The sequence below is a fragment of the Hypanus sabinus genome, chromosome 3, assembly GCF_030144855.1.
Source record: "Hypanus sabinus isolate sHypSab1 chromosome 3, sHypSab1.hap1, whole genome shotgun sequence".
NCBI classification, from domain to species: Eukaryota; Metazoa; Chordata; class Chondrichthyes; order Myliobatiformes; family Dasyatidae; genus Hypanus; species Hypanus sabinus.
Genome location: NC_082708.1, coordinates 122257157 through 122279889, shown reverse-complemented (window position 1 = coordinate 122279889; position 22733 = coordinate 122257157). Strand labels below are relative to the sequence as shown.

Here is a 22733-nt window from a genome sequence, read left to right as displayed (position 1 = left end):
GTACCCTCCACCCATTTCAAAGGCTTGTTTACCAATTTATTGTTAGGGTTGTCTACTGTACCCGATACTCCCGGTGCAGCCTCCTCTGTGTTGGTGAGACCCAACGTAGATTAGGGGACTGCCTTGTTAAACACCTCAGCTCCATTTGCAAGAAGTGTAATTTTTCAGTTGCAAACCATTTAAATTCGTATACTCCTTCCTGTTCCAACATCGATCCATGGTGTCCCCTAATGCCATAATGAGCCACTCTCAGTTTGGATGTGTAATACCTTATATTTAGTCTAGTTAGCTTCCAACCTGATGGCATGAATATCGATTTCTCAAGCTTGCAGTAATTTCCCCCTCCCTCTTCCCTCTTCTTCATTTCCCCACTCTGGGCTCTTCCTCTTCTCGCCTGCCCCACTCTGGTGCCCTTCCTCCTTTCCTTTCTCCCATGAGCCACTCTCCTTTCCTCTCAATGGTTCAATTTAATGTCAGAGAATGTATACACCTTACAATATAAAATTATTTCTCTTTGCAGATATCCACAAAACAGAAAAACCCCAAAGGATGAATAAAAGAAAAACATTAAAATCCCAACCCCCCCTCCCCTCCATGCACAAGCAGCAGCAGAACATCAATCCTCCCTCCTCCCCATCTCTGCAATTGTTCCAGCAGAAAGCATCAGCCCGCCACCACCTACCAAGCAATAGTAAGCCCCCAGAGGCCATGATCTATTATACACCAAAAATACTATCCATCCTTGCACCTCAAAATCTGAACAAGCCCTCTCTCTCACTAACAAGGATGAGAGAGAGATATTGCTGCTGTCACAGCGAGAGGGGAGGCCAACTGCTTACTGTTTCGATATTACTGTCTGCAGCGTCTACTGTATGTCACTTTACCCCAACTCGAGAATCACCAAACTCACTCACCATTGTGAGAGAGAGAGAGAGAGAGAGAGGAATCACTCGAGTGTAGAGGCCTCTGATGTCTCAATGTTCTGATCTCCAGCAATGCTTCAGTCAGCAACATCGGTGAGGAATGGGGACATCCATAGGGCAGTACAAGGCTGTATGCCGAAGGTGCATGCCTTCCAAGCCATTTCTGGAGATACCAAAGAACAGGCTGTCTGGCAAGTTCCAAAGTGCGAGAACCCACCGTTCATTAAGAATGTAGTTTGAGTGCAGCAATAGATTATGGACTCCGACAGGACTCAGTCACCTTGAAAGGGAAAAAAAACTTGAGAACAGGAGACTTAAGCTGTTTCAAGAGTTTACACAAAAACCTCTGGTGTTACCTTTAACTCTTCCCTATCCAGACTCCCCCTTCACCAGCCTTAACACCTCCCAGAATTTTATACTTCTTCCCCACCCCCCCACCACATACATGGCTTCACCTATCATATTACAGTTTATCCTCCTCCCCTCTCCCCAATCTCCCCAACATACTTATTCTGGCCTCTTCCTCCTTTTTAGTTGCGATAAAGGATCTCAGCTTGAAAGCTCAACTTATTTATGCATTTATGGATACTGCCTGACTTGCTGAGTTTCACCAGCATTTTGTGTGTGGTGTTCCTTTGGTGGCGTTAGTAGCAGCATAGAAAGCATAAATCCACTTCTTTCACATCACTTTTAACTAGTCAGTACCCTGAACCCCCAGTTCTCAGGATATTTATTCAAAAATTTGCATCCAGTAGCTTCAAAAATATTAAAAGTATTTTCTAAAAGGATGATCTGAGTACATGGAAGAACGGGTAACTTTAAAGTTAATGTCTTTTCAGGCTTGTTCACCCCTTGCCTCCCCAATAAACATTCTTTTGCACAAGGAACTGAAAGTACAAGGCAAAAATATGTCAGCAGTCAGTCTTGTGCCACCAAAGCATAAGTACCTAGTTGTCTATTGGTTTTATCTTATTATTTTAAGATTTCAATTTCCTGGGTGCCTATAGTACTGAATTATAGATGCTCCCTTGTAGCTGGAAATTCTAAAGAACAACCGCTCTATCCTTCTTGCTGTTCAGGTCTTTTCTGAATTGCATCCTGTTCATTGAAATGTAGAATTCAGGGACGTGTAGACTGTCAATACCAGCTCTTTTAACTTCAATGTCTGTAAGCATTGACATGTTGAGCTGAAGGATTTCAAAATGTAGGTAATACACAATCTAATTTTGGAAAATTTAAACACTCTTTGGGAATTATTCTGTTCAATCTATTTCTCAAATTAATTTAAAACATGGAAGTGAACTAACATCTGTAGCTGATACTTTACATTGCAATGATGCCCCCCTCCCCCCTGATAGGCAGCTTCTAAGGTTCAACAGGCAAAATGATGGTGTTAAATGTGGAGAGTTACCACAAGTTTGCACTCTGCGTTGAACCCTGTTCGGATGTCAACTTCAGAGTGTCATTGAAGACCACTTTCCAAGACTTGGACTTGCATGTTTGTACGGGTATCCCAAATGCTTAAACCAAAAATGAACTCTGTTTCTGCTCAGCATTGATGGCATTTCCCAACAGTTTAATGCCTGATAAAATGCAGCTTCCTTCCCCAGCATACTAACCACATCTATCTCCTACCCCCGCCCTTTTCATGCATGGAACCCTGTTGTAGGAGCCATGTATCCATTTTCTATGTGCATTGTTTTCTGTGTCATGTGGTTTTTATGGTAACTAGTCACGCGGGTTGGTGTGTGGTGAAAGTGAAGAGAATAAGTTACGTAAAAACACAAAATGCTGGCAGAACTCAGCAGGCCAGCATTTTGTGTTTTTATTTATTATCAGCATCTGCAGATTCACTCGTGTTGCCTTAGAATAAGTTACATATTCATGCTTTGTTCTGGGCATTTTAATTCTGGTAACTGCTGGGTGTCATATATTTTGTTGACCTCTTAATTATACTTAGTTACATCACTTCAAGTTTGTATGTTTTGCTCATTGCTAATAAAGAATCAAGTACATTTCTTCAACTTCATGGAACATCATTACTGGAGCAATTGGAGGGTGCTTCGTACAAGGATAAATACCCATGCTAGATTGGCAGCAGTGTGGCGATTGATCTGTTAGAATTAGCTGCTACATCTGTATTTAAAAGATATTCAATAATAGTTGGATCCACTGAGTATTGTATGCTTTTTAAATCTATATTAAGCTAAGGAACCATCCCAACAATTTACTGAGCACTATTTTATTCAAAACTGGGTCCTGATATTTTAATCCTTCAGCTATCCGTAATCGCTCTGTTTGGTAGATTTCCCAAAAGTGAAATTTACAGTGTAAAATGAAAAACACTGAGTTGTATAATATCTTCCATGGCACTGGGGAGTCAAAAAGAGCTTTACAACCAGTGTTTTGGAAGTATGATTAACTTTATTATTTTGGAGGGTAAATTGTGCCCAGAGTCTTGGACTGTCAAGATTACCTTTTCCTTTTTAATATAGAAAATAGTAGAAAACTTAAAAAACAAGTTTTTTTTGTGAAGATTTTGATTTTTACAGAATTGTGTGAAATTTTCAGTGTTTTGCTGCTGCTTATTACAGGCAGTCCCCAGGTTACGTATGAGTTCCGTTCCTGAGTCCGTCTTTAAGTCGGATTTGAACTTAAGTCGGAGCAAGTACATCCGGTATTATTTAGTGTCAGTTAGTCAAACATTTGTCCTAGTATATAGTATATATTTTACCTTTCTATGCATATAAAACACTTAAGAAACGTATGTATTCCAATAATTAAACCACTGTGTTGCTTAGTAATAATTGTAGCTTTCATCAGGGCAGTGAGTTTCACATGCTCCATTATTCTCACTTTATCCGTTATCCTTTAAAATTGTTCCAATCATTGACTGACTATAGCCTACACTTTTCCAATGACCAATGGCGTTTCACCTCTTTCCAAACGCTTTATTATTTCCACTTTATTTTCAATCACGATCGCTTCCTATCAATGGAACAGAAACACTGCGGGCGGCGGGTCCCGAGGTCCGCTGGGTCCTAAGGACCTTTGCACTGATTTCTCCACATCCTAAACTGCACCGCACTGAGACAGGTTAAATGGGACAAGTGAGGGCTGTGTTGGGTTTGGGTATTTGATCCTCCACAGTATTCTGCATGGGAATTTAAACTGGAGGTGGCAGTGTTTTTTTACGAGGTTGAGTTGCGAGCTCGACATCAACCCGGCACAGATGGTACGGGAGTCACTGGATCGACATCAACCTGGCATGGGAGCGTTCTGTCACTCGATCGAACTTGGGAACCTCCGCTCTCTAGCCTGGTGCTGATCTGACTGCGCCACCGGCCAACTGGAACAGGGGGTGGGGTCAGGGTGATCTTACTAAGAAAAATTTAAGCCAAATATAAAGTTAAACACTCAACACAGTGTCAATGGCAACAACTTAAAATGGTGGACGGCGTTCTCTTTCCTCGGTTCGTAAGTACAAGTTGTCCGTAAGTCGGACGTTCGTAACTCGGGGACTACCTGTATTTCAGGAATTTCTATGTTTCATAAGTACCTCGAGACAAATTTCACTGTAATCCGCCTTTCCTTGGACATAGCATTTTCTTCAAACAAAGCAGTATTTCCAGCATAGCTAAAAGGGCATTTAATAATCTTATGATAGGTGTATTGAGATTTGTTTTCTGGCTGCAATAACTTATAAGAACTGCTACATTAATAAATACTTGATATGACACAAATGAGGTTTTAGATATGATGTGATTACCTATCAGTGTGCTTTTGAAATGCATGCTAGATAGATATTGTTGATCAAATACACACTGGGTTAGACGTTGGATGTTGGATTCATTAATACCAGATACTTCATTGGTGATTGAAATACCTAGGGAATTTCTGGTTGCTATCTGAGATACCAGAGAAGAGCTTGCAAAGATTAAGAAAAGGATGCCCAATCATCCTTCATACTGACTGGAAAATGTACAGGTTGAGTACCCCTTACCCAAAATACCAAAATCCAGAAACCTCTGAAAGTCAAAATTTCTTTGAGTGCTGACATAACATCACAAATGGAAAATTCCACAGGGTGCTGCAAAAGTTCTCAGGTGATGCGCATGTCTCTGCACCACAGACAATTCTGAGAAGTGACCCCACATACGTAATGAAGAGAAGTTAATGAAAAATAGAAAAACATTGTATAAAGTGAAAACTAAAGATCTCGAATATATATTGAAAGAGTGAATTCATCAGCATTGGAGTGAACATATGCCTCTACGGTATGGTGATCATGAAACAAGTAAAGATCTAACAAGAACTGAAAATTGAAGGTAATTGTGAATATTCTGCAGGCTGGTTGCAGAAATTTAAGAAAAAAGTCTGAGGTTAAATTTTCAAAGATTTGTGGTGATAAAGCATCCGACGATCACAAAACAGCAGAGAAATTCATTGATGAGTTTGCCAAGGTCATCACTGATGAACAGCTGCAACAGTACATACAGTATATGTGATAAAGGCTGCTTACTGGTAGCACATAAATTCAGAGTTGGAAATGATGGCGTTACCAAGCGACCTTGCTCCAAAATAAAAAAAAACATCTGAAGCACTTGCAGCCCCAAGCATTTCAGATAGGGGTACCCAATCTGTATTTCACAAGTCTTAGTGGCTACAGGAAAGGACAACTTGCTGATTAGTTTTTGTTATTGAATGGAGTTTGCAAGTAACCTCTCAGTGAAGATGTAGCCTGCATGGAACTGGTTGAAAAGTATGTTCATCACAGTTGATTAGGCCTGAGGCTGCATGTGGTTTAAATTGGTCAATATCATAATATGCAATTTCCCAAAAAATGGTTACAGTCATATGATGTGCATTTCTCTAGCTGACTGTCTCATTTGCAGTTTTTAATTAGATATTTTTCACTAGAACCAAGATTTATCATGAGGAATCAGAATCAGGTTTAACATCACTGGCATATGTAGTGAAATTTGTTAACTTGGTGATAGCAGTACAATGTACATGGTAAATACAGAGGGGGTAAAAACTGAATTATAGTAAGCATATATGTATATTATATAGTTAAATTGAATAAGTAGTGCAAAAACAAATAAAAAGTAGCCAAATATTGTTCATGGGTTCAGTGTTCATTTAGAAATCAGATGGCAGAGAGGAAGAAGTTGTTACTGAATTACTGAGTCTCTGTCTTCAGGCTTCTATACTTCCTTATAACAATAGGAAAAGGGCATGTCCCGAGTGGTGGGGGTCCTTAATGATGGATGCTGCCTTTCTGAGGCACTGCTCCTTGAAGATGTCTTGGATACCACTTTGAATAGTACCCATGATGGAGCTGACTAATGTTGCAACTTTCTGCAGATTACTTTGATCTTGTGCAGTTGCCCCCCACCCCCATATCAGACGGTGATGCAGTCAGTTCTCTGTAGAGGTTTTCAAGTGTTTTAGGTGACAAACCAAGTCTCCTCAAACTCTTAATGAAATATAGCTACTATCTTGCCTTATTTATAGATGCATCAGTATGTACAACCAAGGTTAGGTTCTCAGAGATATTGACACCCAGGAACTTAAAATTGCTTTTGCTTTCCACTTCTGATCCCTCTATGAGGGTTGGTTTGTGTTCCCTCATCTTATCTTTTTTAAAAGTCCACAGTCATTTCTTTGGTCTTGCTAATATTGAGTGCAAGGTTGTTGCAGACGCCACTCAACTAGTTGATATATCTTGCTCATATGCCCTCACATCGCCATCTGAGATTCTGCCAACAATCAGCAAATTTATAGTTGGCATTTGAGCTATGCCTAGCCGCACAGTCATGAGTGTAGAGGGAGTAGAGCAGTGAGCTAAGCATGTAACCCTGTAGTGCGTCAGTGTTGATTGTCAATGGATGTTAAGCTTTAGTGCTGCATGTTTTTGAAGGGAAAGATGCAATGCAAAAATATTATCATTTGTAAATAATTCTGAAAATGCTACTAGACTATTTTGAGATGCATTGGAGATATGGAAGCACCAATTTGTCCGTTCTGAGTTTCCAAGGATTTCAAAGGAGCTTTGTATAATTGGTTAAAAAAAAGTAAAAAAAAACATATGCTGTTGTGCAATTAAAAAAAAAATACTGTATGATAGAATATAGTAGAAGTACAAATCCAGTACAGGTAGTTGATAGTCAAATTTAATCTCTGGCAGCAAGAAGTAATCCTATTTTTGTTCTATGGAAAACAAGACAAAGTTTCATCACTGAGTCATAATGGATCTCTGCTAAGTTTTTGTTTTTTGTCCCACTTTGTTTTGCCCATTGCATATAACTTGATGGGTGTAAGAATATGCATTTGTATTTAGATGAGATTTTTGGGCGTTGAAAAACCACACTGGAAAAATAATGAAGTTCTTTAAGATGGAATTATGCTATGCATGAACTTTACGTTTTGAAGTTCTGCTATCTTGTTTTCTATCTTTCAATCATTTACTTTTTTTTCATTTAAAGGATTGGAATAAATACAGTCTACTTTGAATCGTTAGTCTTGCTGTTCAAGATTCAAATATTGTGATTATTAATGTATTTGTAAGTGATACTGTGTAGCAGATTTTTAAAACTACTTACAGGCTCTTCCAAAGGCATGAGGTTATTAGTTAATATGTATTAACAAATGATCTCACAAAAGTGGAAGATTTTAATCTATGCAAACTTGGGGATTTAATTGATTTATCACACAAGTTGAACAATTCTGTATTGAAGAACAGAAAAAGAAAATATTTGCATCCTGATGCACTGTTTTGATCTTTTTCGAAAAGCTTGTTTCCCCAGTCTGCTGGGGTAGTCATTGTACAAGACCCGTGTGAACTAGGATGTTTTAATTGGGTGAGCTGTACAAGTGCTATAATTGGTCAGAGTGTTCTGAGATTTGGGAATGAAAAGCTGAATTATTTTTCAGCTGAGGAGCCCACTGGAAATGCTTCTGGTTATGCCTAGGGAGGACAGGATCAGGTGTGATCTTTCCTTAGCCCCTGCTCATTCTTGCACTTTCACTTGGAACTCTGGTCAGAACTTCAAAATGTTTGATGAGGTCAGCTGGGTTGTTGATGTAAAATGAAAAAAAAATGGCAAGATTAAAATTTTCCTTGGCATTTTGGTCATTACCTTTATTTTCAAATTTATTCTGTTCTCTGGAGCAAAAGATAATCTGATGGAGGATCTCAATGGGTTGAACAACATTTATTTGGTGGAAAGGGTTTGTTGACTTTCGGGAAAATAATTTTAGTTGGCATGTAGCTAGTTGCTCAGTATCTGACTTTATTGACATTTTCCTTATTTTCTGGATGAATTTCTCAGAACAGAGTCTTTCCATATTTAAAATGTTCTGAAATAAAAGCAGAAAATGTTGGAAATATTGAGTGAGGCAGTATCAGTGAAGATGAGATAAATTTTCATCTGAGTATTTCTACATTTTCTGCTTGTATTTAAAATGTCTAGAATTCACAGTAATTTTCTTTCACAATGTTCAATTTAATCTCTTTATTACTGTGCGATGTATTATTGAATTATCTTGAACCATTAATAATGACAAAACAATCTCTAAAATTATTAGAAGAATATTTACATATGCTACTTTTTTGATATGCAAAGCTTCAAAGTTTTCAACTTAGAAAATATTCAGTATCTTTGAAAACTTGAAAATGTATTATTGGAATATAAAGAAACTTTCTCTAATTTAGTCTCATCTCTTTGGTTCTCAGGCTGCAACAACGTGCACACGATCCACCAATCTAGCAAAAATTCAGGAAGTTGCAAGCTGGCTGTTGGACATGAACCAGGAATTGCTGTCTGGGGGCAGCAAGAGGCATCGAACAGGAGGGTCTCTCCGAGGTAATGCCTCATTAAGTCATGGAGAGGAAGACCAAATGAACAGAGTTGTGGAAGTACAAGAGGCAAACTGTATAAGGAATGCGGATGGCAGTGGAGCTGAGGCATGTAGCAGCACCATTGATGAAGCTCCTGCCACTGCAACTGATGAAGAAGAAAACAACAATGAAATCACAGCAGAGATCAAAGAAGGGAACAAAGAAGAAGAACAAGATGATGATGAAGAGGAAATGGACCAAGACAGTGATGATTTTGAGCAATCTGATGACAGCAGTAGAGAAGAATCTTACACAAATGGAAATGACATAACTGATCAAAATTATAATGATATTGTCACACAACAATCATTGGCTCTCTTAACAAAGAATCAGGTAAGAAAGAATCAGTGGCTGTAAAATGTTAACTTCAACATATAAGAATGCCTTATAGAAATGTTTAATTATAGTATAATGCAATTCTTTGAAAAACTAATAACTGGCTATTATATAAATGTGCAAGTTATAAAAATATTGCAAATAAGCATCAAGTGAGTAACAGTAAATGTTATAGTATTACTGCACTAATGTATTGCAGAACCATTCATAAAGGCAAAAGTATTTAGATGTGCCTGTTCTAACTGATCCCCTTTAAAGTAGTTTCACAATGCATATACTATATTTTCAGGTTGTATTACTTGTCATGCATTTGAAGTAGAGCATGAAATCTTGAGCATAGTTTAATGAATTTAATATACAGTAGTGCAAATGATTTTATAATTTACCTTGGTTTTATTTTCTGCATTGTAGAATCAAAATATTAGAATTTAGAATTACCAAATATTCTGCTGACTTGAATTCTTAATCGATTTAAAGCATAATAAATTGGGGTAGAAATATGCCATATGGCCCCTCAAGCTTCTCCGAAGTTCACTTGGGTACATAATTCTAATGATTTATAACTCTGCAGGAAGAAATCTTTTCTTGTCCAAGTCATAAATGACTAAGTAATTTCCCTTTGCCTTGCACTTAAACCCACAGAGCTGATCCTATCTGAGATTATTCAAAATCATGATATTCAATGAGATCACCACAGGTTGTAAAGTTCAGTGTGCAAATCAGTCTTTCTTCGCAGTGCATATTCCTCATCTATTGAGCTTTACTGCCTAAATGGCAAATATATCCTCAAATAAAGAAAACAGAACTGTACTGAGTATTTCTGTTGTGGTATTACTAAAACCCTGTGCAGTGAAAAAAACATTACCCAAGTAATAGGGCATAAATCTGAAACATTAGCTCACTTTCTCTCTCAGCAGATGCTACCTGTCCCATTGCACGAATGCAGCAATTTCTGTTTTACTTCAGACTTCCTTACTTTTGTACTACCTTGCATTTGGAGTAAAGGCTGAAGGCAATAGGTCAGAGGGATCTTGGATCCAAATCCATAGTTTCCTGAAGGTGGCTGCACATGTTTAATAATATATCGGGTTTAATATCACTTGCATACGTCATTTTAATTTGTTCTTTTGCAGCAGCAGTATATTGCAATATATAATAATAAAGAAAACTAAAAATTACATTAAGTTTATAAAAAATTAAGTAAGTACTGAAAAAAGAGAACAAAAAATAGTGAAGTTGTTCATGGATTCATTCTCCATTCATAAATCTGATGGTGAAAGATCCCTTCCTGAGATGTTGAGTGTGTGTCTTCAGGCTCCTGTACCTCTTCCTTGATGGTAGCAATGAGAAGGGGGCATGTCCAGGGTGATGGGGTCTTTCTGAGGCATTGCCTTTTGAAGGTATCGTCAATACTAGAAAGGCTCGTGCTGACGGCTGAGTTTACAACTTACTGGCTGCTTTCTAGGCTGGTTTAAGTGGCATATGGTATGCTTGCCTTTCTTAGTAGAGTAATTGAGATCAAGAATTGGTAAGTTGTGTTACGGCATAAATCTCTAGTTAGGTCACACCTGAAGTATTGCATTCAGTTTTGGTCACCCAATAGAGAAAAGATTTTCACAAACAAGAGAAAGTCTGCAGATGCTGGAAATCTGAGCAACACACACAAAATGCTGGAGGAACTCAGCAGGACAGGCAGCATCTATGGGGGAAAAGTACAGTTGACATTTCAAGCCCAAAATGTCGACTGTACTTTTTTCCATAGATGTTGCCTGGCCTTCTGAATTCCTCCAGCATTTTGTGAGAAAGGATTTTTAGGCTTTGGAGAGAGTGAAGAAAAAGGTTAGCAAAATGCTGCTTGGAATAGAGGGCATATGCCATAAGGAGAAGTTGGACAAACATGCTTTCTCTGGAGGGGCAGAGACTGAGGGGAGATCTGAAAGAAGTTCATAAGATTATGAGAGGCATTGATAGTGTTTACAGACAGTATCTTTCCCAAGGTTAAAATGTCTAAATATTGGAGAATGTGAATTTAAGATGAAAGAGGTAAGTTCAAAGAAGATGTGCAGGCCAAGATTTTTTTTAAATACAGTGATGGATGTCTGGAATGCAATGTCTGGGTGGTAGTATTCTAGAGGCTTTCAGATATAGTAGATGCAAGATTTAAAAAAAAGAAAAAAGGTAAAATTACAGCAAGAAATAGAAATGGCATATATAAAAGACAATGTTATGATAGTCATAGGGGATTTCAATGTGCAGGTAGTTTGCCAAAATCAAAAAGGTGCAGGATCCTTTGTGAGGGAATCTGTAAAATGCCTTGGAGATGGCTTTTTAAAGCATTTTGTGGTTGAGCCCACTAGGGGAAAAGGCATTCTAGATTGGGTGTTGTGTAATGACACAACATTGTGTAATAGCCGTCTCAATTTCCTGAGGAGACTGAGGTCCTTTAACATCTGCTGGACGATGCTGAGGATGTTCTACGAGGCTGTGGTGGCCAGTGTTATCATGTTTGCTGTTGTGTGCTGGGGCAGCAGGCTGAGGGTAGCAGACACCAACAGAATCAACAAACTCATTCGTAAGGCCAGTGATGTTGTGGGGGTGGAACTGGACTCTTACAGTGGTGTCGGAAAAGAGGATGCTGTCCAAGTTGCATGCCATCTTGGACATTGACTCCCATCCACTCCATAATGTACTGGTTAGGCACAGGAGTACGTTCAGCCAGAGACTCATTCCACTGAGATGTAACACTGAGCGTCATAGGAAGTCATTCCTTCCTGTGGCCATCAAACTTTACAACTCTTCCCTCGGAGTGTCAGACACCCTGAGCCAACAGGCTGGTCCTGGACTTATTTCCACTGGGCATGATTAACTTATTGTTATTTAATTATTTATGGTTTTATATTGCTATATTTCTTCACTATTCTTGGTTGGTGCAGTTGTAACAAAACCCAATTTCCCTCGGGATCAATAAAGTATGTCTGTCTGTCTGAACCAAATTTAATTAAAGAACTTAAGGTAAAGGAACCCGTAGAAGACAGTGATCATAATATGATAAAATTCACCTGCAGTTTGAGAGCGTGAAGATAAAGTCAGATTTATCAGTATTACCATTGAGAATTCTAAAGGCCTGAGAGAGGAGCTGATCAAAGTTTATTGGAAGGGGACATAAGCAGGGATGATGGCAGAACAGCAATGGCTGGAGTTTTCGGGGGCAGTTGGCATAGGTTAGGTACATTCCAAAAATTAGTGGGAAAGTAAAAGAATGGGAAGCTTTTAAAAAACCAACAGAATGCAACTACAAAAGCCATAAGGAGAAAAAAGATGAAATATGAAGGTAAGCTAATCAATAATATAAACGAGGATACTAATTTTTTTCCAGACATATAAACAGTAAACAAAAGACAAGAGTAGGTATTAAACCACTCGAAAATGATGCAGGGGAGGTAGTAAGGAGTACAAAAAAATGCCAGAAGGCTAGGGTTTTCTGTGGAAAACACTAGCAGTATGCCAGAAATGCGAGAGTGTTCAGGAGCAGAAATGAGTGTAGTTGTTGTAACTAAGGAGAAGGTGCGTGGGAAGCAGAAAAGTCTGTAAATAGATAAGTCACCTCACCCAAATAGACTACACTCCAGGGCTCTGAAAGAGGTAGCTGAAGAGGTTGTGGAGGCAGTGGTAATGACCTTTCAAGGATCACTAGGTTCTGGAATCGTTCCTGAGAACTGGATAATTGCAAATGTCATTCCACTCTTTAAGGTAGGAGGGAGGCAAAAAAACAATTATAGTCCAGTTAGCCTGACTTCAGTGGTTGGGAAGAGTTTGGAGTCCATTATTAAGGATGAGGTTTTGGGGTATTAGAAGGTCCATGATAAAATAGGCCAGAGAGGAAATCTTGACTGACAAATCTGAGGAATAAAAGGGAGGATAGACAAAGTCAGTGAATGTTTACATTGAGTTTCAGAAGGCCTTTTACAAGGTGCTGCATATAAGGCTGCTTAACAAGGTAAGAGCCCATGGTATTACAGGAAAGATACCAGCATGGATAGCAGATTAGCTAGCTGGGAGGAGGAAAAGGGGGCCTTTTCTGGTTGGCTGCCGGTGACAAGTGGTGATCTACTTCTACTTCTACTTCTGCACCTGTTGTCTATTGTCTATTTTGTCAATGATTTGGTTGATGGAATTGACGGCTTTGCATCCAAGTATGTGGATGATAGGAAGACAGGAAAAGGGGCATGTAATAAGCTGGGAGTTTACAGAACAACTTAGATTAGGAGAGTGGGCAAAGTGGTAAATGGAATATAGTGTAGGGAACTGTATGGTCATGCACTTTGGTAAAAGGAATGAAGGCATAGAATATTTTCTAAATGGGGAGAAAATTCAAAAATTGGAGGTGCAAAGATACTTGGGAGTGCAGGATTCACTAAATGTTAACTTGTAGATTGAGTCGGTGGTAAGGAAGGCAAATGCAATATTAGTATTCATTTCACGAGGAATAGAATGTAGGAGCAAGGATATAATGCTGAGACTTTATGAGGCATTGGTCAGAACGCATTTGGAGTATCGTGAGCAGTTTTAGACCCCCTATCTAAGAAAAGATGTGCTGGCATTGGAGAGGATCCAGAGAAGATTCACGGGAATGATTCAAGTATGAAAGGATTAACATATGAGGAGCATTTGATGGCACTGGGCATGTACTCAATGGAGTTCAGAAGAATGATGGGGGATCTCATTGAAACCTATATTGAAAGGCCTAAATAGAGTGGACATGGAGAGGTGATTTCCTATAGGAGGGAAGTCTAGGACCAAAAGGCACAGCCTCAGAATCGAGGAACATCATTTAAAAGAGAGATGAGGAGGAATTTCTTTAGCCAGAGGGTGGTCAGTCTGTAGAATTCATTGTCACAGACGGCTGAGGAGGCCAAGTCATTGAATATATTTAAAACGGAGGTTGATAGGTTCTTGACAAGTTAGGGCATCAAAGGTTCTGGGGGAAGACAGGAGAATGGGGTTGAGAGGGATAATAAATTAGCCACGATGGAATCACAGGGAAAAATCGATGGGCTGAGTGGCCTAATTCTGCTTCTATGTCTTATGGTCTTAAGGAATGGGCAGGAAATGGAAGATGAACACTGTAGACAGAATGAAAACACAAAATGCTGGCAGAACTCAGTGGGCCAGACAGCATCTATGAGAGGAGGTAGTGACAACGTTTCGGACTGAAACTCCTGATGAAGGGTTTCGGCCCGAAACTTCGTCACTACCTCCTCCCATAGATGCTGTCTGGCCTGCTGAGCTCTGCCAGCATTTTGTGTTTTTATTTAGTTCCAGCATCTGCAGATTCATTCGTGTTACTGTAGACAGAATGAATTGGTTTAGTTGGTCTTTATTTCCTCTGTGGATTAGTTTGACATAACATTATGGGCCAAAGGGCCTCTTGCTGTGCTGTACTTTTCTATCTTTTATAATCTGCTCACTTATGCTGTGATCAAACAGCTCCAGGCCTCATTACATCTTCTGTCCAAACATCAAGGGGAAAAAATGCCAATTGTTAGAGTAATACAGTGGTATGCAAAAGTTTGGGCACCCCGGTCAAAATTTCTGTTACTGTGAATAGTTAAGTGAATAGAAGATGATCTGATCTCCAAAAGTCATAAAGTTAAAAATGAGACATTCTTTTCAACATTTTAAGCAAGATTAATGTATTATTTTTGTTTTGTAGAGTGGGGAAAAAAGGAAAGGAGCACGATGCAAAAGTTTGTAGAGTGGGGAAAAAAGGAAAGGAGCACGATGCAAAAGTTTGGGCACCCAAAGAGATTTCAGCTCTCAGATAACTTTCACCAAGGTCTCAGACCATAATTAGCTTGCTAGGGCTATGGCTTGTTCACAATCATCATTAGGAAAGGCCAGGTGATGCAAATTTCAAAGCTTGATAAATACCCTGACTACTCAAACCTTGTCCCAACAATCAGCAGCCTTGGGCTCCTCTAAGCACTCTGAAAATTAAAATAAATGATGCCCACAAAGCAGGAGAAGGATATAAGAAGATAGCGAAGTGTTTTCAGGTAGCTGTTTCCTCAGTTCGTAATGTAATTAAGTGGCATTTAACAGGAACGGTGGAGGTCAAGTTGAGGTCTGGAAGACCAAGAAAACTTTCTGAGAGAACTGCTCTTAGGATTGCTAGAAAGGCAAATCAAAACCCCCGTTTGACTGTAAAAGATCTTCAGGAAGATTTAGCAGACTCTGAAGTGGTGGTACACTGTTCTACTGTGCAGCGACACCTGCACAAATGACCTTCATGGAAGAGTCATCAGAAGAAAACCCTTCACCACAAAATGCAGCATCAGAAATTTGCAAAGGAACGTCTAAACAAGCCTATGCATTTTGGAAACACATCCTGTGGACTGATGAAGTTAAAATAGAACTTTTTGGCCATAATGAGCAGATGTTTGGAGAAAAAAGGGTGCAGAATTTCATGAAAAGATCACTTCTCCAACTGTTGAGTACGGGGGTGGATTGATCATTCTTTGGGCTTGTGTTGCAGCCAGTGGCATGGGGAACATCTCACAGATAGGGGGAAGAATGAGTTCAATTAAATACCAGCAAGTTCTGGAAGAAGCTGAAGATGAAAAGAGGATGGCTTCTACAACAGGATACTGATCCTAAACACACCTCAAAATCCACAATGGACTACCTTAAGAGGCGCAAGCTGAAGGTTTTGCCATTGCCCTCATTGTCCCTCGACCTAAACATCATTGAGAGTCTGTGGATAGACCTCAAAAGAGCAGTGCATGCAAGACAGCCCAAGAATCTCACAGAACTAGAAGCCTTTTGGAAGGAAGAATGGGCGAAAATCCCCCAAACAAGAATTGAAAGACTCTTAGCTGGCTACAGAAAGTGTTTACAAGCTGTGATACTTGCCAAAGGGGGTGTTACAAAGTACTGACCATGCAAGGTGCACAAACTTTTGCTTCGGGCCTTCTCCATTTTTGTTATTTTGAAACTGTAAAAGATGGAAATAAAAAAGTAATCTTGCTTAAAGTAATAAAGAACTGTGTCATCTTTTAACTTTGTTTTGGAAATCAGGTCATCTTTTACTTGCTTAGCTATTCACAGTAACAGAAATTTTGACCAGGGGTGCCGACTTCTGCATGCCATCGTATCTTGCTTTATTGTTTATTCTGAGATCAGTCATCCCAGACCCTGAATATTGCGGCAGGTTTTCCTCAGGCTGCTGACCTCTTTTTTTAGTCACGATGAGACCACACTCAGGGTGGAGAAGGAACACTTCATATTCTGCATAGGTAGTCCTCAACCTAATGATATGAGCATTGATTTCTCTTTCCAGTAATTTATTTTTCTCTTCTTCTATTCCTCACTCTGACCTCCTACCTGTTCTCTTCACCTGCCTATCACCTCCCCCTGGTGCCCCTCCTTCTCCCCTTTCTCCCATGGTCCACTCGTTTCTATTGTCAGATTCTTTCTTCTCCAGCCCTTTACCTTTCTCACCCACCTGGCTTCACCAATCACCTTCTAGCTAGTCCTCCTTTCCTTCTCTCACCTTTTTAAGCTGGTGAATTACCCTTTCCACTCCTGAAGAACAGTCTTGGCCCAAAATGTCAACTACTTTCATTTCCATAGATGCTGAGTTCCTCCAACACTTTGTGTGTTTACTTCTGGATTTCCAGCATCTGCAGAATCTCTTGTGTTTATGAATGATATGGAGCCTTGCTGTATGTGGGGATGGACTGTTTCATTTCCTAGGTGCTGTAAATAAATTTGTGCAATAGGTGACGATTCTTCTGATTTAAAAAAGATGAAAGTGATTTATGGAACCTAGTTGAGCCTTGGCCAATAGCCTGGTTGGTTAATTTTAAGTCATTGTTTGTGTTGGGTGGTGTGGGAAGAATAAATAAAGGATTAGTAGAGAATTATTTTAAATGGGTGATTAATGACTGGTGCTAAAAGGTCTATTTCTATGCTGATGCATCTATGTGATTCTCAGCCAACAAGTGCAGTTGTTTACAGAATTAGTTCACATTTTGAGTACCTACATTCTCATCAGGTATTTTAAACCATTGGTTTATATGAGCTACACAAAAAAAACTGATGAGCATTATCATAGATGATATTTTATCTTCATACTGTGTGCTTCCTTTAATAAAGTGCAGTCATGACTTTATTTTACTCACAAACTTGCTTCAGTTACTGCAGGCAATAAGAATCTCATTTTTCTGTAGATTTGCACATAATACATTAAAAATGCAATACAGTAATGGTTCCATGTTGTGCCCGTCTGAAATTTGATCCAATAACTTCAACCCTCTTTTCCCCAAGGTTTAAGAGAGCTTCAGGATTTGTAAGAGTTTATGCTCAACATTTAAAATGCATTATATTCATTTAATTGGTACAGATAACATTAACAAAAGATAGTATTTCTTGACGATGCCAAAATGCACTTGAGAAAACAGCAGTAAACCATCTGTTAACTCCATTATATCTAGTGCTTTTGTTGTGGCCTCCTCTGCATTGGAGATACCCAATGTAAACTGGGGTACCGATTTGTCGAGCACCTCTCCATCTGCCAAAAGTGGAATTCCCGGTGGCCAACCATGTTAATTCCTATCCCTGTTCCTGTTCTGACCTGCAAATCTTTGGAATATTTAGATTTAGAATATTTATTTTAAAAACTTCTTTATTTGGTAACATTTTCTAGTAATGTTTTAGGATGTGAGTGCAAGATTCAGAATTTTTACAGTATGGTTTAAATCTATTACTAGTTTTGTCTATTTAAAATTTCATCCACCTTATAATCTGTCTGATGTGCAATATGGTGCTTTACAGATCTGTGCAAAATACCTCAAAATGCAACTTTTTAGCTAATTGTTTAAATGTTTAGATAAATCATCTACGTTGGCAGCAGTAGGCATTCTAATGTGGCCATCAATGAATGATGTCAATGCCAACAATCGGAGTCAAGTGTTTAAAACCTTCACTTTCTCAGATGTTTATTTATCATTCTTTACCAGTTAATTTTAGCTCATGTGTACATGCCATGTATTCCCTAATACAACCTTTGTGTGTATTTGAAAATGGGCAAGGCCAATGCTTTTTGTGAAAAAACAATTTTGTCTTCAGCTCCTCTCCCTTCACCCCCCCTCCCCACCTCCACCATGGAAACTCGAGTGTACTGGTATACTCTTTTACATTTTAATAAGCATTGCCACTTTGTTCTTAAGGCTATTGTAAATCTTGTTTGTACACATTTTAACAGAGCTCACTTTAAGTGAGAAAAAATCAGGCATGCTATTGTATATCCATCCCTTGTGAAAGCAAGCTGAGGCATATTTGTAGCAGCTTAATAGTATCTTCTAACTATAAAGTTCATTTGGCTTCAAGTTGGTTTGTCTGTCTCCAACACATTGATTAGTAAATTTAACCACTGAGATTTTTAGGGGGGTTCAGACAATAACATACTTTTTGTCATGTCATCAACTAAAATGTTTAATTTTATAAGCATTTAATGTTTGAATTCCTGATGCAATGATTGCAATTCTTGTCTACTCCATTTATGATCTCTTGAAAACTGAACTCATGATTTGCGCAAGAGCGTGCCTGGCACATTCAAGTTGAAATGGAGTAAAGTTTCCATGAGCATTGTTCACATTCTTCTTTTTGGTTGTGGTCTTCAGCAGAATTTGGTTTTAAGGGTGGGGAGAAATGGTGTAGATTTTTGGAAACATTTCTGAAATATTTTCTAATTCCAGCTGTTGCAGGCAGAGTAAAATAGATGTCAATGTTCAAATTAGCTTTTTACTTTAAGGTACTAGGGCAGTTAGAAGAAGATAATTATATATATATATATATATATATATATATCACTATAAACGCCTGTTTTGGTCCTGCCTGATTGAACTTGTAACTGCTTTTGTAAATTTAAACTGTTTGTTAAAAATAACATGTGATGCTGTGAGTTCAAAAGTCATTTATACCCAAGCCTGGTTTTGATATTTGCGGAATTGAATTGTTACTTTTGCATATGTAACTGGATTATAGTGCATTTAAAAAAAAAATTTCCCTCCTTTAGGATAACTTTCTGCTGTGCGTGTTGCACATTATCCCACAGGCTTGAAACTAATATATGATAACTCTGGTGATGCTGGTCTGAATCTGCACAATATAACATTATTGAATGAATTATCACAATGAAGTTTCTTTCCCCAGCATTCTTGGTTGGGGAAATTGTACAATGTATCCTGTTGTATACATGAGTTGGAATCTTATTTTAACATGTAATTCCCATTGATATCCAATTAAGTTGTTACCCTGGGGAAAAAAGCTTAACTTGGATGTGTTATTTGTATCAGGTTGCAGTGAAAACTGCTACCATGATGAAGAGGAAACATTGAAGTCACCAAGTTGTGGCATAACTGCATTGTTGTCTTGTCAATTTAAGAGTAACCATGATCAGACAGAAACACAACAGGATTTTGTTATTGATTAAATGTTGTAGATGTGGCGGATGGTCACAGGAGCTGTGAATCAGATATTAGAGAACTCCAGTACAGGAACATTTACAGTTTGCTTAAGAAAGAAATGAAACTTGTGGGAAGGTAGAGATTACTGAAAACTTTTAAGAATATAGAGTTTTGTTGGTACTTAAAGGGGACAATTGGTGGATATGGGGGCATGAGGTATTATTAGCAGATTAAGGAAAATTCCAAAGCATTTAGTAAGTATGTTAAGATCAAGGGAAGAATGAAGCATGTTAGCAACCAAGGAGGCAATCAGCATGGAGCCACTGGACATGAGTGAGGTCTCAAACGAAAAATTCTTTAAAGATAAAAACATTGTAGTCAGAGGTTTCAGGGAGGGAACTGGTGATAGTCATGAGTGTATTCTCATTTAAAAGAAGAAGTATTGCACATTTTAATGTACATAAAGATAGATATATCCCTGGTGCATAATGAATTTTATCCCAGGTTTCTGTGGAAAGCATGGTTGAAGATTGGGCTTTGCAGAGATGTTTAAATCTTCAGTGGACACTGATAAGGTGCAAGAACACCATGGGTGACAATAGCAACTGTGGTTCCTTTATTCTCAAATTAAGCCGGGTGATTACAGGTTATTGAGCCTATCAGTGGTAGGTAGGTTATGGGGGTGACTTAACTGGTGAGAAGTCCTTTGTGTCTAATTTGATTGAGTTATTGTGGTGTAGATGAGGGTAATTTATTGGAAGACTGATCCATTGAGGTTATAACCCACAGGATTGGGTTCTAATTTGAAATCTATTTGGTAATAGATGGAGGATGGTGGCTCAGGAGCATCAGCACTGGATTTTGAGGCGAGAGGTCCTGGGTTTGAACATGCTCCCTTGCATGTTTTCCATCCGTGCCTGGGTTGTGTGTTGAGCTAACAACTCAACCTTGTTAAAAAAAACCTGGAGAGGGATGGGTTCCAGCAGGTTTCAGATGCCCAAGACACGGCGTACGATGAGCAATCATCAAAAAAGATCGGTGCAAAAAGCTTGTCATGATAGCGCCCTGACAACTGCACCAGGAGTTAAGGGCGCGTGCACACACAATGCAAAGGTTTGCTTTTGTTATTAAATGCACATTGCACACACGAAGGTTTGCTTTTGTTATTAAATGCTTGTGACCAGTTGTGTACCTCAGGAATTGGTGCTGGGATGCTCACTGATTGTTGGGTTCATTAATGGCTTGGATGTTAATGTTACAGGTATGATTAAGTCTAGAGAGGGACAGAGGGACCTGAGTGTACAAATCCAAAGGTGGTGGCACGGTGAGATAGGATGGTAAAGAATGCCATTTCATTGCCACTTCACTCAACCCTGGAAGATCTAGGCAGTAATGTGCTTCATTGACTACAGCTCAGCATTCAACACTATCATTCCCTCAAAACTAATCACAATCTCTAAGACATGTGTAACTGGATACTTCCCCAGTTGCAGACCCTTGTCAGTGTGAGTTGGCAACACCTCCTCCAAAATCACCATCAGCACAGATACACCACAAGGCTGTCTCCTTAGCCCCCTGCTCTACTCATTTTATATTTATGACTGTGAGGCTAAGCACAGTGCTTATTAAGCACAGCCCTATTCAAGTTTTCGGATGGAGTGATAGTTTCTGAAATGTACACATTCAACTTGGCTCTCACCAAAGACAATATGAAATAACTTTGATATGTTTGACAGCTGGAAGTATAGCTTACTGAAGCGTGTAAGATTAACTCACACTCAGTTACATTTGATCCCACCACTCCCTTAATTGCTGTTTAGGGAAGAGAGCGCTGGAATTTCTTCTGCATGTTTATAGGTTGTGCAGCAATTGCTGACTGCTTGTTTTGTGGCTTGGACAAATGGCAGTGTGAACAGTATCACACGTACCTCTTGACCTTTGTTCTGCATTAATAACAACTGAGTTGACTAATGGTGATGTTCAATGATGTGCAAGTGCATCTAGGTATTTCCGAGGAAGTACTTTTCCATATCAGTTTATTTTATGCTGTTAACTGCCATAGTTGGACAAAATTTTCTTAGATTTGCAGCTAGACCAAATTTAAGAGTCAAATTCTGTCTCCATTTTTTAATCCTGCAAATGACAAACAAGCAGATGAAACAAATTATGGGCTTACTGGTATGTTTCAAGTTGTTTACACATGTGTTTTTCTGATTTTAATGTTTTAAAGAACTACTCAGCAATACAAACAGAAAACTGACATGCATATCTATAATTTCCTAATTTGCTCATGTTTTTTGCATTGAACACAGCACAATGGTACTAAAATTGTGTACCAAAATGTGCTTTACTTTCTTGGTACTTAGATGTTATGTCCCACACCACTGAGTTAAAGACCAGCTACTTCAATCATTTGGGTCTTGAACCAACTGGCAAAACCCTAATCACTATGGTTTAGTAATACTATGGTCACTTTGACTACCTTGCACTAAAGTGGGCTTTGTTTTTGTACTAATTGTGTTTTCTTCTAAAAATTTTGTCATTCATGCTTAATTTATTTTATTTGTAAATACTACTTTTAAGATAGTATGTGCCTGTGATGCTGCTTCAAGTATGATTTTCATTACATCTGTGCATACTTATGCATTTTACAATAAATTTGTCTCCTGGTTTTCAATTTCCCTTCCTACCAGGAATTAATAACTTTTTCCACAATGCAGTAAATCATCTGTTAATGTGTTTGCAATTTTAAAAGAGGGACAACCTTGAGCATGGACGAAAATAGGTAAAATAACAAAATTTATGGAAGAAATGGAAACAACAATGGAAAAAGTGGTTAAAATAGGGATTGTGGTGATTAGGAAGAGGAAATTGTATAGATCAAAGATAGCTAAATGTAATGAAAGAAAGTGGTGGAAGTAGATCTAAGTTGTCCTGATGGTTACTGCTGGACTTCAAAACCTAATTGAAAATGATGCCAAGGTTTAACACTTGATTTTTGTATTGAAGCACTCAAAATAAAATCACTGAAAGTCATGGAACAGAAAAAGGCCATTCTGTCCATGCTGGTTGAATAGGACTTCAGGTTAATCTCATCTCCCA

The 22733-nt window shown here is 38.7% G+C and overlaps 1 protein-coding gene across 5 annotated transcripts in view; it reads left to right on the top strand.

The window, feature by feature from the left end:
* fbxw7 (F-box and WD repeat domain containing 7) overlaps positions 1–22733 on the top strand; it is a 316690-nt gene that overhangs the window by 142436 nt on the left and 151521 nt on the right. For all 5 annotated transcript variants that reach the window (XM_059965037.1, XM_059965038.1, XM_059965036.1 and 2 more), the window contains one exon: positions 8662–9159. In XM_059965037.1, coding sequence (XP_059821020.1) covers positions 8731–9159 — 429 coding nt within the window. In that variant the 5' untranslated portion in view covers positions 8662–8730. Of the gene's footprint in view, positions 1–8661; positions 9160–22733 lie in introns of those variants that run through there.